Below are 16722 nucleotides of genomic sequence, written 5' to 3'. Positions count from 1 at the left end.
AGGACACCACGAAGTGTGCTTGCTATCTCCTGGGCTCTGGAGAACCGCTTTCCAAGTTAGGGGAGGGAGGGGTGGAGGAAACCTGAGCCTTCCGATTGGGCGGTCAGCGGAACTCTTAGCAACCTCATTGGTTAGTGGGGGAGTCGCCCTCAAACTCCCGGCAGCTCCCAAACCTTAAATAGTTGTGCCGGCTGCTTTTTTCCTCAGAGCGCACGCTGCGCAGTACCGAAGTTCTTACACACAGTTCAAAGCTGGGGGTTTGAGCTGGCGACCCCGCGCCGCAGTCCCTCTCGGTGGCGAACTGCTGAATTCCACTCTCCCACGTCGAGGCCCCTCCCTCCCGGGGCCCTGCACCCGATAGCCGGTACGGCTCGACATTAAGATTGAGTAGGGTCCGAAACGGGACCAGATTTCCCAGTCCCCATGGCATTCGCCATGCTGCGCCCAGTGGCTGCCCACGTGCTGTACCCCGACCTCAGCCTGCTAAGTGAGGATGAGGAGAACAGGAGCGAGAGCGATGCTTCGGACCAGTCATACGGTGGCTACGAAGGACTGGAACCGGCTCGGCGGCGGGCCGGGAGTGGGGCCGGGGGCGGTGGCGGCCGCCGAGCCGGGGCCGGGGGCGGCGTTGGAGGTGGCGGGGGACCAGTGGTTGTAGTGAAGCAGAGACAAGCGGCTAACGCGCGGGAAAGGGACCGTACCCAGAGTGTCAACACGGCCTTCACGGCGCTGCGCACACTCATCCCCACCGAGCCCGTGGATCGCAAGCTGTCCAAGATCGAGACCTTGCGATTAGCTTCCAGCTATATCTCCCACCTGGCCAACGTATTGCTGCTGGGCGAGGGCTGCGACGACGGGCAGCCGTGTTTCCGCGCCGTCTGCGGACCCAAGGGCGAGCGCAGCGCGTCTGGGAGCGGTGGTGGAGATACTAGACAGCAGCCCCGAACTATCTGTACTTTCTGCCTCAGTAATCAGCGCAAGGCGGTGAGTCCTGGAGGCTGGTGAGCGGGGGACTGGGAAGGGGAGGCTCAGACTGAGTTTGTTCAGAGATTTTCTCAGGCTCACAGCTTTACCCACTGCCGGATGTTGCGGGCAGGTCTCCCTCCCAACGGTTCTAAAAGCCAGAAATTCCGCCGCTCTCCATCTGCAGCCAAGGGCTGGAAATATAGGATGTCAGAGTTGGAAGGGACCTGAGAGATCATTTAGTTTAACCAAATCTTAGTCTTTCTCTTAAGAGAAGTGACTTGTCCAAAATCTCAGTCAATGTAAGAGTTGAAATTAGAATGTGGGTCTCTTAAATCCCAGTCCAATATTTCTTTTTTACTTTTGTCTTTTTTTTTTTTTAACTGTCGTGTTGTCTTCCACTTCTAATGAGAGGGAGTTGGTAGCACATAGGATTTGTTCCCTGAAAAGTGGCATAAGCGGGAAATACAAACAGGTTCCTCCATAAGGGCTTGCTAAATTCCTGGATGACATATCTCCAAGGAGTTATTAAAGGGAACTTCAGAAGGTTGCATCCTAACCTTATAATGTGAAGTTGACGGAAGGGCAGCTGGATCCAGCCCTGACCTCCCACGACACACTACTCCTTGCCTCTTGTCAAAGATATAATATGAAGTCAGTAGCAGAGCAATAAAAGAGCAGGGAGAAGGGACCAATAAGTCCTTCTATATCTTCACCTCACCAGCTTTGAGTCCCCACACAGAGAACAGTCTGGCCATAATGGGCCAAGATACTAGCTGGGCAGGAGGCTTTCACTCCATCTATTCTAATCTCAGAATGGTATGGGGGGATGTTTCTCAAGAGAGAGACATAGCACAGAAATCCAACTGCCAAAAGTTGAGAAAGCTCTTGAATATCATGTAATCACCCATTTTACATATGGAGACCCTGAAAAGAGGAAGGGAGGAGTAGAGTTGCATCTTCTGATTTTCTGGATTCTTTCTTTCTCATCCTACAGGGCTTGCTTGGGTGAGTTCTCATTGTATGAGGATATAGAATGTGTAAAAAGATCAACCTACAAAATCCACCTCCAATTCCTGGCATTAAAAAAAAAGTGCAGAAAACTTGTCATCTCTGTGGAATAACTTCTATTGAAATATAAGAAAGACCCCTAGCCCAGGAAAAGGAAAGTGATTTCTCTATCAAATAGCTACTTAGTACCTGAAGAAGGCATGTACTTCTCCTCTAGGTAAAATGGAAGTGCTGGGAAGTTAGAATTTGATGCTTGTGGTATGTATGTGTGCAGGAGCCTAGACTCAGAAATTCCTCTCCCTTTTACTTTAAGGATAAAAACAACTATAATTCCTGTTTCAATGGCACTTAAAATTTTCCAAATCACTTTCCTTACAAAAGTTCAATTTGTGGCTTTTATTCCTGTTTTATACAAGAAACAGAAGCTCAATGATGAATATGGAAATGTGTTTAGAAGAATTGCACATGTTTAACCTATATCTTGAGGAGAGAATGAAGAGGAGAGAGAGAAAAATTTGGAACACAAAGTTTTGCAAAAATGAATGTCAAAAACTATCTTTGCATATGTTTAGAAAAATAAAATACTATTTTAAAAAGAAATGAAAGCTCAGACAGGCAAGTAAAGTGACTTTTCCATGGCCACAAATCTATGATAGAGCTTGTATTTGAACCCAGCGCAAATTGAGCGGTCTATCTGCTCTGCAGTAAGAGTTAAACTTTTCCAGCTCTTTCATCTGTGAACTCCTCTACTAATATCTGTTAGGCTTTCTACTTCCTTCACCTAATTCCTGTCTTCTCTCATTTACTACAGTAAAGAGAGAGGGCAGGGACTCTCTAGTGTCCTCTTGCTTTTCCCTCCCCCAGATATGTTCTTTGCCTCCTCTCCCCTCCCCAAACTTTCCCCACATACATTCACAGACTCAGTAAGGTTCTAGTGTCTGGGATATTTTTTCCAGGGAAGGAAGGAGGTAGAACCCTCAAGAGGACCCTTGACTTTGTCAGTATGGCTGTTTTTCTAGGCCAGGGCTTCTTAAACTTATTCCATTCCTAATCCTTTTTTGTCTGAGAAAATTTTATGTGACCCTAGGTATATAGGTATTTAAAATACATATACAAATCAAATATTTACTAATAAAAAATCATAATTTTGTGGCCTCCAAATTCAGTTATGAGACCCCAGCTGGGGTCACAAACCACAGTTTAAAAAGCTAAGCTCTAGGCAATGGTTCTACTACCCTACTCTGACTTGTCAAGGTGAGGTTTATCCCTGAAAAGCATTCTAATAGGAAGTAATTTGATGTCATGGAAAAGATATGAAGTCAGAGAACTTGGATTCAAATCTTGGCTCTGCTCTTTTTCTGAGTTGACTTTGCTGAAGTCTGAGTTTTTAGCTTCTTCATCTATAAAATGTAGCAAGTTGGGGCATGTGATTAAATTCTAACTTCCTTCTAATTCTAAAGTCCCATAAGCGTGTTTGAGGACACTGAGTTTTGTTTTGTTTTATTTCAATTCTTCTGCTTGGTGTTCTACATTCCCTTTGAACCCTGTTAAGCTATTCTTTAAGAGTGGCCATCTGAAGTCGAAAGTAAGAAAGAGAAAACCCAGGTCAATGGTACCTTTAGCCCCCAGTCTTCTGAGCCACTAGCTGGTTGCGCAGTGATTTTTACAGCCACCCTATACTTTCTCCATGAAGTGGCACTGCTCATGTTTGGGTAATTCATTCCTTTTCTTGGAAGAGAAGGAAGGGAAATTTCACTTAAATAAACAGCTTCTTTCTAGATCCACTTTATTTACTTCTTTCCAGTAGTAGCCCTGTTTCACTCAGCAATATAATGTTCCTTTCTTTTACAAAGCCATGGAATGTAGTTGGATAATTGTAATAATTTGACTGAGATCTGAAAGAGATATGAAATATCAGCTCCTTCAACCTGTTGTAACTTAACAAAGAAGAGAGTAGGGGGAGAGTGACTTGCTCAAAGCAATATATGCTAATAAGCTATTAATATTTTAAAAATGCTTTCCTCACAATAATCCTGTTTGGGAGTTATTTACATTTTGCATATGAAGAAACTGAGGCCCAGAAATGAAGAGATTTGTTCAAGGTCATACAAATATTTGGCAGCTAGGAGGCATCACAGTGTACAGAGAGCCAAGCCTCAAATCTGGCCGCCGATATTTCCTAGCTGTGTGATCCTGGTCAAGTCACTTCACCCTGTTTAACTCAGCTTCTTCATTTGTCAAATGAGTTGGAGAAGGAAATGGCAAACTACTCCAATATCATTGCCAACAAAACCCCAAATGGGGTCTTCTCTAGATCAGGACTTCTTAAATTTTTTCCACTCATGACCCCTTTCTGGCTGAAAATTTTTTACATGATCCTGGGTATATAGAGTTAGACAACTGAAAAATGTCTGAATGAATATTCAATCATTGTATTTCAGAGCCAGGATTCAAACCCATCTTTCTTCTGACTCCAAGTTCATCATTACAATTTTAGGATCAAAAGCTGGAAGGGACCTCACAAGCCATTTAGTCAGTTTACAGATGAAGAAATCAAAGCTCAGAGAACTTAAATGAGTTTCCCATGATCACACAGTATGCATCAAGCCAGAATCAGAACTCATGTCTTCAGGGTTCTGTGTAGTCTGGATGATACTCCCTGGATGGTGTTCCCTCCTAGTCCTAACCCTGCCATGGCTGCCAATGAGTCTAGAACCTGGAAGAAGCCCAGAGGAAATTCCTGCTGAGTGTGGAATCTTGGGGTGGGAGGCATGTACCATCTATCTAACTCAACAACTTTCCTGGTCTGTGGCTGAATTTCAGTTAACATCTGCTGCCAGTCCTAACATGTAACAAATACTATTCAACAGAAACCTGTGCCTTGCACCAAGGAGATAGATTTGGAAAGACATAATCCCAGCTCTTATAACACTCAGTCTAATAGGTAAATTAAGGCATTGTTTATCTATTCAACAAGCTGGGTACTCTGTTAGTCAATGAGAAAGGAGATGCAAGCTTAAACTAAGCCACAGTCCCTGTCCTCATAGAACTTATACTTCTGTTGCAGATCATCAGTGCCAAGATTAATTTAAGGGTCAGATACCAGGAGGAGTTAGCCCTACAAGCATACATGGAGCCAGGATGAGCCTTTGACTCAAACCCTCAGCTGCAGAAACTTCCCCTCCCTTTTATTCCTTGGGATTTGTCTAAAAGACCAGAGCATCTTAAGGGCAGAAGCCCATCCAAATTTGGCTTTAGAAGCCACTTTCCCATCCCTGCTGATTCCTCCCGGGAGTAGCTGGGAAAGGGGGTGGAGGGATTCGGCTGTGTGGTGACTCCAGGACTCAGATGGGAAGAAACAGAGGGATCGAGGGGATCTGGGAGCAGAAGGGTACAGCAGCCCTTTCCTCAAGCCCCTCTACTAAGCTACCAGATGGATGCCTGTTGGAGAAAGGATTGGAGGGAGTCTGAACAGAATTTCACCCAGAGATTATAATGGGGAATGAAGGAGCAGTACTGACTGAGAACCTGCTGAGTGTTTAAACCCAAGTGCTGCCAGAAAGATATCAAACAGCCTGTTTTCATTTCTATGGCACTATAGAATTAACCTCTTTTCAAGTGGCAGGAAACTGAGGCCCTAAAAAAGAAAATTACTTGAATAAACCTCACAGGTAATAAATATCAAAGCTAGGACTAGACCCCAAGTTTTCTGACTTGGAGTCCATTTTCTCCCAGTAAATCCCTAGCTAGGAATACACTGCACACACAACTAAAGACAAAGAATATGTGTGGATATATATATTTATGTATATACAAATGGCATTTATGTAGCACTTTATAGTTTATAAAGTTTCTCTTTATCTACATTGTATCTCTAATCCTTTAGAGACACTCAAGAGGCATCCTCATTTCACACAGCTAGAAAATGACAGAGAATTCAAGCCTTTGATTCCAATGCACATAGAGACCACACTCCCTGTAGTGTCATCAAAATCTCAAAGTCCAGAGCTAATAAGAGGAGAGAAGAGAATAGATTCATTATTTGGAATCTAGGAAGATTTCCTGAAAGTGGTAAATTTTGAACTAGGCTTTGAAGAAAAGAGAGCATGCAGGCCATTGTCTTGACCATTCATTTCTAAGTGTGTATCCTTTTAAATAATTCCATACTACCTCTGCTCTCTCTAGACATCTCAGAACCTAACTACAAAGTGCCAACCCAGATCTGCCCATCTGGGATGAGAGAAAAGGCCTCAAAGGAAGGGAGGAAAGTGAAATTGTCCAAGCTGCCCTCTTTTGGGTCACCTCTGAAGTCTTGCCCCTGATAGTTCACTGCCCACCTGTGAGGCCCTCTGTCTTGTCCTTCTTCTGTCTCACATCCCCCTCCCTCTACAGAGTCTGCCTGGGAAGCTCTAGAGCTCACATCTGGGACTGACTGCTGTCTCTGCCTCCAAAATAGACTTGCCTGTGAAGAGACACTTTGTTCCAAGGCTATGAGGAGGCACCAAAAAATCCCAGGCTACTCTCAGTGTCTTTGCCTTGCCCTGGGATGGAGGAGAAGAGGCAGTGTGGTACAGTGGGGCTATGCGCTCTCTCTCTTTTTTAAATAACAGCTTTTTTATTTTCAAAATGCATACAAAGATAGTTTTCAACATTCACCTTTGCAAAACCTTGTGTTCCAAATATTTCTCTTTCCTTTCTCCCCATTCCCTCTCCTACAGAGCAAGTAATCCAATATATGTTAAATGTATGCAATTCTTCTATATATATTTCCACATTTATCATGCTGCTCAAGAAAAGTCAGATCAGAAGGGGGAAAAATGAGAAAGAAAAAAAAAAGCAATCAAACAACAAAAAAAGTTAAAATACTATGTTGTGATCCATATTCAAGTGGGACCACTTTCTGTAACGTTCCAAATCCACCTCCAGTGATTTCTCTCTTCTCGGACCCAGTTCCTTCAGTAAAATGAGGATCATTTCCAGATTCCCTATCAAACCTTCCTATCAAGCTAGCTCAAGGCCCTGCAAGGCCTGGGACTCTAGAACTTGCCATCAGCCACTGGCTATCCTTGGGCAAATCACTTTATTCCCCTCTCTGGGTCTGTTCTTTTATCTGAAAAACAAAGCCATTATCCTAGATAAGAGTTATTAACTTTTTTTGTATCATAGACCCCTTGAACAATCTGGTGGGATCTATAAACTCTCAAAAAATTTAAATATATAAAATAAATTTGTAGTGAATTTATAACTACATATTAACATATATTATGTATTTATAATTACAGTGAAATACAACTATCAAAAAAATTTTAAACACGTTTATGAACCCAAGTTTAAGAATTCCTACCCTCAATGATCTCTTAAGTTGTTTTTAGCTCTGATATTTTATGCATGAAACACTAATAAGGAGAATGGGCTAGCAAATGGCATTGTGGTATATGTCCTTGGACAAATCATGTAATTTATCCAGATCTCAATCTCCTCATCTGTGAAATGAAAATAAAGCCAGTCTTGCATTCCCTCTACTGATGTCACTATTGTTAAGGGGAGGCTAATACAACAGCATCTAGATCCATTGAAAATTTAAGCTTTGGTTAAAAAAAACTCAAAAGAATAGAATTTTACAGAGAAGAAAAATACCTAGGGCTTTGTCCAAAGCTAGCACTTTGTTCAAGTGCTGAAAAGCAAAGGTAAGATTCAAACACAGGTTTTCTGATTCTGATGCTTAAATGGTTAGTCTAAGATCAAGAGTGCAGAGATCTGTCCAGGGCATTTTGGCTCTGGTGAGACCAGACCTCTGCACTCTGACTACTTGTGATCAAAAATGTAAAGGGATCATAGAAAAATAAAGCTGAAAGAACTTCAGTGACAATCCAATGTCTCCTGGGTGGAAAGCTTCAGAGTCAAGATTCAGCCAATTCCTCTAACTCCCTATTGGGTGTTCTTTCCATTATACAGCTCTGGATCCCTAGTCTAGCCTCCTTCATTTCACATATGATAAAACTAAGGTCCAGAGAGAAATAAGAAATGACTTCTCCAATGTTACATAGTAAGTTAAGAAGATGATTTTATTTGGGTCAAATTCACTGGGAACCTTGGAACAAAGAGACCTATGGCCCCTCATGCCCCTGAGGTAGTTTCAAGCTGATTTATAAACTCGTTTTCTTTCTGCTTCCTCTCCTCTTACCCATGTTGTTCTATCACAGGGCAGTCGACGGGACCTTGGCGGCAGCTGTCTGAAGGCGAGAGGGGCAGCCCCACTTCGGGTGCCAAGGAGATGATCCTGGAGTCCCTCCCTGATGTGTTCATTCCACATGGTGGTCCCAGAATCCTGGAGAGAGGGTCGAAGGACAGGGCAGGGGAGGAAAGGGGCCTAGCTGGCCTGTGCTGGGCAGACCAGGAGGAGACTAAGGGTCCCAGAGCTACCCCACCTGTGTAAGCTAAGAGACTGGCTGGGGATGTTAGTGCTTGGGCTGGGGGAAAGGCTGGATCTCCTCCTCCTAGGGTCTCAAGGCTGTGGTCCAACTCTGAGAGAGTCCTGACTCCACCAGTCCTCACTGGTCAGAGACATTGCAGAATTCAAAGAATTAAGTCTATTGGTGTGTGTGCATGTGTGCGTCAGTGTGTATATGTGTGTGTGTGTGTGTGTGTGTGTGTGTGTGTGTGTGCAAGCGCACGTGCTGGGAAATGTTTATGGAATATCTAGGCATGTGTGTCCAGGTTTGAAATAAAAGTTATTTTTGATCTGCTGGCCTGTGTCCTGTTCCCAGGTCAGAAGAGGAGGTTTTTACAGACTCACCACCTGCTGGCTAAGGATACAGAGAGTCTCTAAGAGGGTTATATTTTATGCCTCTAATATAAACTGATTAAACGAGAACCAACTAGAATTAACAAACTAGAGAAAACCTAGAATCATTTAACCAAAAAAAAAAAAAAGAAAGAAAAAAAGAAAGAAAGAAACTAAGGTTCAGATGGCAAATGAAACTTGCTCACAGTTACACAGCAAGTAAATGACAGAGCCCAGACTAGAAACCAAGTCTGCTGATCCGCATTGCTCTGCTCTTTTCCATGCACACCATTATTCCTGCCTAGAATTAGGGGGTAGCTTTGACCATTGATACTGATGGAAAAGGACCTCGATGAACTTGTCCTGTTTCTGCCTGAAAAAAAAGTCCTTTCCTCTAGGTTGTCCTTGGGGCTAGGGGTCATCCTGTAAGAAGGGAGTAAGAGCTACCCTCTAGTGAAGTACATACTGGCTTTTTCTCCGACTCCATCCCAGACCCCTGGGATCTAATGAACTAGATGAAAGATGCTCTCCAAATTGAGATTCCTTAGCCTTATTCTCTGGCACCTAAAATATAAATCAGTAAAGAACACAAACCCGAGAAGGGAAAAATTATAGAAGTAGAGACTGTCAAAACTAGAGAGACCATCTAAGTCTAATCCCTTTATGCTACAGAAAAGCCATCCTGAGTCAACCTCATGGTTCTCTTCATATCAAGCATTTGCCACACTGGCGGAGACCCCTGATATCCTAGCATGGGAGAAGTTAAACTGAGGAGCATTAAACCCTTTCAGAGTGGGGCTAATGTGTTCTAATACTTTGGCTCAGATTTGCTCTGAAATTTGGAAGCTATTATGCAAAGTCTGTAGGCCTCATTTCCCACTTATTCTAGGGGAAACTGCCTGTCATGTGTCCCAGCCTCTGGCCAGGTCCTCAGCTTGTAGCTAATTAAGAAAGTGTGATGTCTTCTAACTTCTTTATTTCCCTCTCTAATTAGCAGATTAAAAGAAAAAAATATGCAACTTAATCGCAGAAACTATGGAGGAATGGGATCTATCAGCTGATTCTTGTTCCCTGAATTGATTCAATGATGAAGAGAAAACTTTCGGGGTCTAGAGTTATGAATTAGTATGCTGTGTGACCCTAAGAAAATTGCATGTCTTCTCTGGGCCTTTATTTCCCATATCTAAAGTGAAAGTGGGGTGTTTGGGTTAATTTAAACAAGTCCTTCCAATTTTCAAAGTGTTAAGAGTTTCTTTAAAAACCCATAATCACCCCTACTCCCACCTCCACTCCCCTAAACATTGGAAGAGGCTTTGCCTGCGGCTGGGAATTAGCGGGGTCAGGCCCCAGTTCACATGACTGGAACAGGCACAGCTGTGGACCAGGCACCTCTGGGAGCTCCTTTCCCAACCCCACTGTTCTTCCTTGTACAGCAGGGGCCCCCTCTCCAGCCTCTAGGAGTGGCCAGCATTGTCCTGCTTGGGTCAGAAGCCCAAATTAAGATTTCCTGCCTAAGCAGGAAGTGAAACAGGAATTAGGAGGGTGGGGGACCCAGGTGAGAAAAAGGGACATCAGAACCCCATGGCGTGATGAAATAAAATGCTCAGCCTCTTTTAATTCTCCCCCCAACCCCCATCACTGAGGGAAGGATAAGAATTCCAAACTGATCTCTATCCAAACTAAACTTCAACTCCCCACTAATGTCCAGTCCTGAAAACTTGTTTGAGATGGGGGTCTGATCTCCCCAACTCTATTCCATCTTCCAGCTGGAAGATTTATGTTACCTTGACCTCAGCACAGCTGGTGTTCCATTGGGCCTGGCTGGCCAAGGTGGTGGGGAAGTAGCCTTTGGTTCTCAGCGTATCTAATCCGTACCAGACCTGATTAATCCCCTGCAACTTCTGTGGACACTGAGGGGCTCAGGGACCTGGGCTCCCAGGAGATGAGGGTTGTAGGGCAGGGTGGTAGGGCCTGGAAACATAACCACAGGCCAAGACTGGGGGAAGAGGAGGGGTAGTGGGGAGAGGGTGGGAACTGACTATGTGTTAGGCTGCTGGACAGTATGAGAGAATGGAGAGGGGGGCTAGGGATAAAGGCCAATGGCACCCCTTGGGACCTGGTATTGGCTGGGATACATATTCTTATCCTAGAAAACTGGGAGGCAATAGAGAAACTAGATTTGGAGTCAGACAATTTGGATTTGAATTATGACTCCATAATGTGTTATGTGACTTAGGGCAAGTTACTTAACAGCATCATAGGTTCATCTGTTCAGAACCGGAAGAAACCTCAGAAATTTTCTGGTTTAACGCCCTCATTTTATAGATGAGGAAACAAGCCCAGGGAATCTTGTCCAAGGTCACACAGGTATTAAATAGCAGTCCTGGGATCTGAATCTGATCCTCTCACCCCGGATTCAGCCTTCTTTCCATTGTGGTTCATTGCATCCATCTCTGAACCTCCATTTCTTCATCTGAAATATGAGGGGTTAGAGCAGATAAAGTGAACAAAAACAGTGCATTTGCAGCTGATCCCTGAATTTGCAGAAATGATATACTGGGTCAACATAAGCACTTTATTCTCCTTTTTTTTAATGTGTCAATAAATGTTGGAAGGGCTCTTAGATTAAAGTATAGAATGACAACTGGACGATATCTGGGAGATTATCTAGGTCAGCCTCTCCATATTAATTACTTTTTCTGTTTTTTAAATCCTTCAATTTTATTTTAAATATTTTATTGATTTTGGTTTTTTACATTATATTCATTTCTGAATATGTTCCTTCTACCTCCTCTACCTAACAAAGCTCCCTTGTGCTGAAAATTTTAAAAAGCTGAGCAAAACTAACTGGTATACTGACTGATTTTGACAGCATATGCAATAATTCCATGTCCATAGTCTCCCATCCTCCCCACCCTTCCCCCAGTGAAAGGAAGAAGATTAGTTTTCTCATCATTTCTCTGAGAAAGCATGATTACATGAAATTCTATTTTGTTTTTTTTCCATTTACATTTTTTGCAATCATTGAGTATATCATATTTTCCTTATACCTTTCATTCTGTGACAATTCTTATATTTTTTAATGCTTCTTTGAATTCTTCATGCTTTTTGTTTTTTTACAGTGCAATAATATTCTCTTGCATTCACATATCACAATTTGTTCAACCATTCTCCAAATAAAGGGTCAATTTCATTTTGCAATTAGGGAAATTGAGAGTTAAAAGAAGACATGACTTTCCCAAAATCACACAGGTAAACATATCAGATCTTCCAACTTAAGCTTATATCTTTTGACTCCCAAGGCCAAGGCCCTTTCCACTGCAAAATCCTAAGAAGATAGGGTTAATCAAGCATCAGAGAATCGAGAACAGCCATCTATTTCTTCCCGTGTGAATTTAATGTGTTATTTCTTCAATACACCTCTATTGATGAGTTTGGTCCAAGAGTGGAAGGAAGAGAAGTAAATAAGATCTAATCTCTCATCTCCAGGAGCTTATTAATGACCCTGATTCACCTTCCCTGAGATGAAATCATTTAGAGAGATATCCTTCTCCTCCTATAGTACTTTCATTAACTTCAATCTTCCCTTCCCCCATTTTCTGTAAGGCAGAAGATTTTATCTTTGCCAAGTATTATGAATACATAGTGACCTCTCCAACCTGCATAGTCAAATCCTTACTTAAAGCCACACAAAGAGACATATGAACATGTATAGATACTGATCGGTCCATATGCAGACACACAGAGAACTTCACCACGGGAAGAGACCTTAGAGACCATTATTAGCCCACCTCAAAGAATGGAATAGTCCCATAGAAGGGAAGGAATTTGCTGGAGAACACAGTGAATTAAAGAGATAGGACTCCTGACTCCCAATCCAAAATGCAGAAAACCAGAGGTAGAAGATACCTTAGAATATGGACATACATTAGAATTGGTTGGGACCTTAGCATATGGTATGTCAATATGAAGGGACCTTAAAACATAGAATAATAGGGCTAGAAGGGATTTCAGTGACTATTTAGTCCTATTTCTCTATTTTAGCAATGGGAAAGTGACCTATCCATAGGTACAGAGTGAATTACAAATAACTTAGAAACATAGCTATGAGTAGAGTGACTGGTTCACTGTTGGAACTCAGTAAATGTTTTGAATTGAGTCCTCAGCTGGACTGGGCTCATTTAGACCCTGGAAGGGGGGGAGCAGCCCAGCTGCCCGGGGTTAAGTGGGAAAGTGCTGACCAGCCACAGAACTTCGTGGGAATATCTCCTCCCATCACCACCACCCCTAGCCTTAGTCCCAGCTGGCCAGCCTCTTCCTGGTCACCAAGGGATTCCCAATGACCCAAGAGCCACAGGGCACCCAGCAGCCCCAGGGTTAAAGAGAAACCCAGTGTTTACAGTAGTAACCGGTCTGTGTGTAATCTCCTGCCTCACAACAGCCACCTCAGCTGTCCGACAGTCTGGCTGTATCTTCCCTCCTCCCTTCACTGCTTGGAACTTCCCATATTCATACATATGTCTCCCTCCTTGGGCTGGGGCCCTTTTCCCTGCTTCTCTTTCTATCAACCCCAACTTTATTCTCAGTCATCCTCAAAATAGCCTTTAATGTCTGTCCTGCTGTCCATTCTTTACTGTATTCCTATTCTTTCTTGAGGTGGATCCTCCATTTCACTCTCCTCACTTCCAGTCCAACTTTCAATCTTAGCTGTCTGCCTATTCCACAGTTCTTTCTCCCTAGCTTTTGTGCCTTTCCCTGTTTGGATCTGACCCTCCTAAACTTCTCCCTTTCCCTCAAGCTCTACTCTCAGACAGCCTCAATGTGGCCCTCAAGTATCTGTCCCACTGAGCTCTCTCTTTTCTGTTTCCCTGATTTTCCTGCCCCTGCTAGGGCCCTTCTCCCTCCTACTCCTCCCCCTGCCCAGCTCTCTGAAACTTTCAGCCACTGTCCTCTCCCTCAGCCTTCCCAGTCTAAGCTGGGGCTAGGGTCTTCCTCTCCTCCCTTTCCCCCCAACTCAGCTCCCAGACACCCTCATCATAGCCCTGGGCTGCTTTCTCTGAGACAGGAAGGTGTCCCCAAGTCTCAGGAAGGAAAAACACTCAGCGTTGAACCCACCAAGACTGTCTCTGCGGGGCCTGGGCTGGCGCTGCTCCAGGTCTGACATCACCTGGGAACTGGACTGGCCACAGCTGTGCTAGGCTTGTGCTGGAAGAAGAGGAGGGGGGGTGGGTGTTCTCTTTCTTTAAGAAGGAAAAAAACAGCCTTTTTCTAGCCTGATGTCTGAAAATGTGCTTTTTATAGTAGGATTTGGGTTGGGGGTGTTTTTTTTCCTCATTTTCCTCCTGGTCTTCCTGATTTCCTTCCCAAACATTTCAGTCTTGGAATTGGCATTAGTCCTTCTCCAGGATTCTGGGCTGGGAACCTGCTGGCCTGGTTTTGTTAGCCAGGCCCTCCTCTGCATCTGAAGAAGAATTTTTTATTTGTAAAAATGAAAGTTTCATTTCAGTCCAAAGATGAGAAGCAGCAGGGTGTGGTGCAGAGATCCCAGGGCTGGGAGTGAGAAGATGTGAGTTTCAAGCCTCATCACCCAAGTAATTCAATATATAAATTTGGAAAAGTCGTTGCATTTCTCTGATCCTCTTTCTTCCTCTATAAATAAGGAATTTGGAGTAGATCAAGGGTTCTCAACCTGATATCCATGAACTTTTTTTTTAATATTTTAATAACTATTTCAATATAATTGTTTCCTTTGTAATCCCATATGCTTTATTTTATGAATATAAAAACAGCATTTTGAGAAGGGGTCCATAGGCTTCATCAGGCAGGCATAGGAGCCTGCCCAAAATCGGTTAATAAGCCTTTATACAAGAAAGTCTCTTAAGTTTCCTTCCAGAGTTAACTTTCTATGTTTTATATTTTATGATTCTTTCAACTCTGCTTAAAGATTTCTAACAGTTCAGACCTTCTATCATCTAAAATACTGATCAGGTTCAGTGATTCTATATCCCCAAGTTCAATTTCCAGTCTGACATTCTATGTTCTAAGGTTGCAGGCCTTTCTAAGGCCAGTGTGGCAAAATGAACAAGGAAATGAAAACTGCACTATGGGAGTTTAAAGACTACTTGGTGATATAGGACATATTTCCAGAAAAGAAATTCAATTCATTTTCCAAGTAATGGGCTTATAAGTTCTCTCTCAAAAGTGAAAAGAGATCTGAGACCATCAGTAGATATAAAAGGCCCAAGGGCATCTCTACTAATAAGTGAAGATGTCTCTGGGAGATGGGGATAAATCATAATTTGCCCCTGGGGGTGGAGTTGCATTCTTATTTTGTTGTATGACATCACCAAAAATTCTTAAGTTCCTAGAAATGAAAAAGACCCTTCAAGATAGCTTGAAGGATGCAGCAAATCCACCCATCCAAAAATCTACCCCTTTGATAGTTCTAGAAATAGAAGGGACCTCAGAGGTCATTTAGTCCAACCCTCTTATTTTACAAATGAAGAAACTGAGGTCCATAAGTGTTGTGAGCTGTCCAAGACCTCAAAGAAGTTGGATTTGAATTTATATCCCCATGCCTCCCAAGTGCAGGAATCTAAACTTAAGTAGTCCATCCATTTCACCATGATATGTCAAGGAAATGGGAGTGTTTTGGTTTATTGCTCAGTTGATTAATCCAAATCTTTGTGACCCCCATTTGGGGTTTTCTGCACAAGGATTCTGGAGTGGTTTGCCATTTTCCTTCTCCAACTCATTTTACAGATGAAGAAGCTGAGGCAAACAGAATTAAATGACTTGCCCAGGGTCACGTGGCTAGTAAGTGTCTGAGGTCAGATTTGAATTCAGGTCCTCCTGACTTTAGAATTGATATTCTATCACACTGAGTCATGTAGCTGCTAGTGAGGATCTGGGAAGGAAAATTTATGTTCTGGGTGCACATATATATTTCATCATTGTCTAACATCAACTAAAGGATAATAATGCCCTTACCTTCCCCATGTTAAGCTGTTGTACTAGGTCACTGCCCATCCCCTAGGCCAGTTTGCCTCTCAAATGCAGGGTTGGAGGCGTAACCCTGATTTAATATATAGAGTATAAAAAGGAGACTTTTAGTGCTGAGTGCATTGGAACCAACTCCTCTGGATGGCAGTGAGGCCTGTGAAAGAGAGAAGTTTCCTGAAATGGCAAAGGGCAGTGAGTCAGAATCTGAGCCCTTGTGCATCCCAGCGCTCAGGATGGGCTGTTCAGCTTCATAGAAGCTTCATAAAAGTGAGATCAAGGTCTGAAGCTGCCATTCTTCTAGAACCTTACGAAAGATTTTTATCCACTACTACAGTTGTGGAAGATGGAAGTACAAATATCATCATTCCCATTTCTCAGATAATGCATTTGAGGCCCAGAGAGATGAAGGAACTTGCTTAGTGTCAACTCGATAGTAAATAACAATGCTCCTTTCATTATCTCATTTGATTTTTGAATCATTTCTGGAAGGTCAAAGATGAAGGGTATAGATCAGACTCAGGTTTTCATTAATGTAAGGAAACTTCCCTTGGATACAGAATCTCTTTCATGGTCTGTCTGAGGCCAATGCAGTTAAGGAAAAAGGGAGGGTGTGAAGGGAAACAGAGAAAGAGAGAGAGTGAGAGAGAGAAAGAGAGAGAATAAGAAAGGAAAGAAGAAAAGAAAGGAAGGAGGGGAAGAAAGGATGAAAGAGAAAGAAAGGAAGAAAGAAAGAAACAAAAAGAAAGAAAAAAGAAAAAAAAGAAAGAAAGAGAAAGAAAGAAAGAAGGAAGGAAAGAAGGAAGGAAGGAAAAAGGTGGTTTCTGCCTAATGGAAGTCTGTAGTTTAGATGGTGACCTAGGACATACATCTTTTTTTTTTAATAACTTTTTATTGACAGAACCCATGCCAGGGTAATTTTTTACAACATTATCCCTTGTACTCACTTCTGTTCCGATTTTCCC

At 42.9% G+C, this 16722-nt stretch overlaps 1 protein-coding gene across 1 annotated transcript; it reads left to right on the top strand.

The window, feature by feature from the left end:
* Positions 1-220: 220 nt before the first annotated feature.
* TCF15 (transcription factor 15) lies at positions 221-8613 on the top strand. The gene is made up of 2 exons (XM_051979465.1): positions 221-984; positions 8178-8613. Exons 1-2 carry the CDS (start codon positions 424-426, stop codon positions 8250-8252), a joined length of 636 nt encoding a protein of 211 aa, XP_051835425.1. The 5' UTR covers positions 221-423; the 3' UTR covers positions 8253-8613.
* The last annotated feature ends 8109 nt before the right edge of the window (positions 8614-16722 follow it).

The sequence above is a fragment of the Antechinus flavipes genome, chromosome 2 (genome assembly GCF_016432865.1).
Source record: "Antechinus flavipes isolate AdamAnt ecotype Samford, QLD, Australia chromosome 2, AdamAnt_v2, whole genome shotgun sequence".
In the NCBI taxonomy this organism is placed as follows: Eukaryota; Metazoa; Chordata; class Mammalia; order Dasyuromorphia; family Dasyuridae; genus Antechinus; species Antechinus flavipes.
Note: the sequence above shows the minus strand (reverse complement) of the source record. Positions and strands in the feature narration are given on the sequence as shown.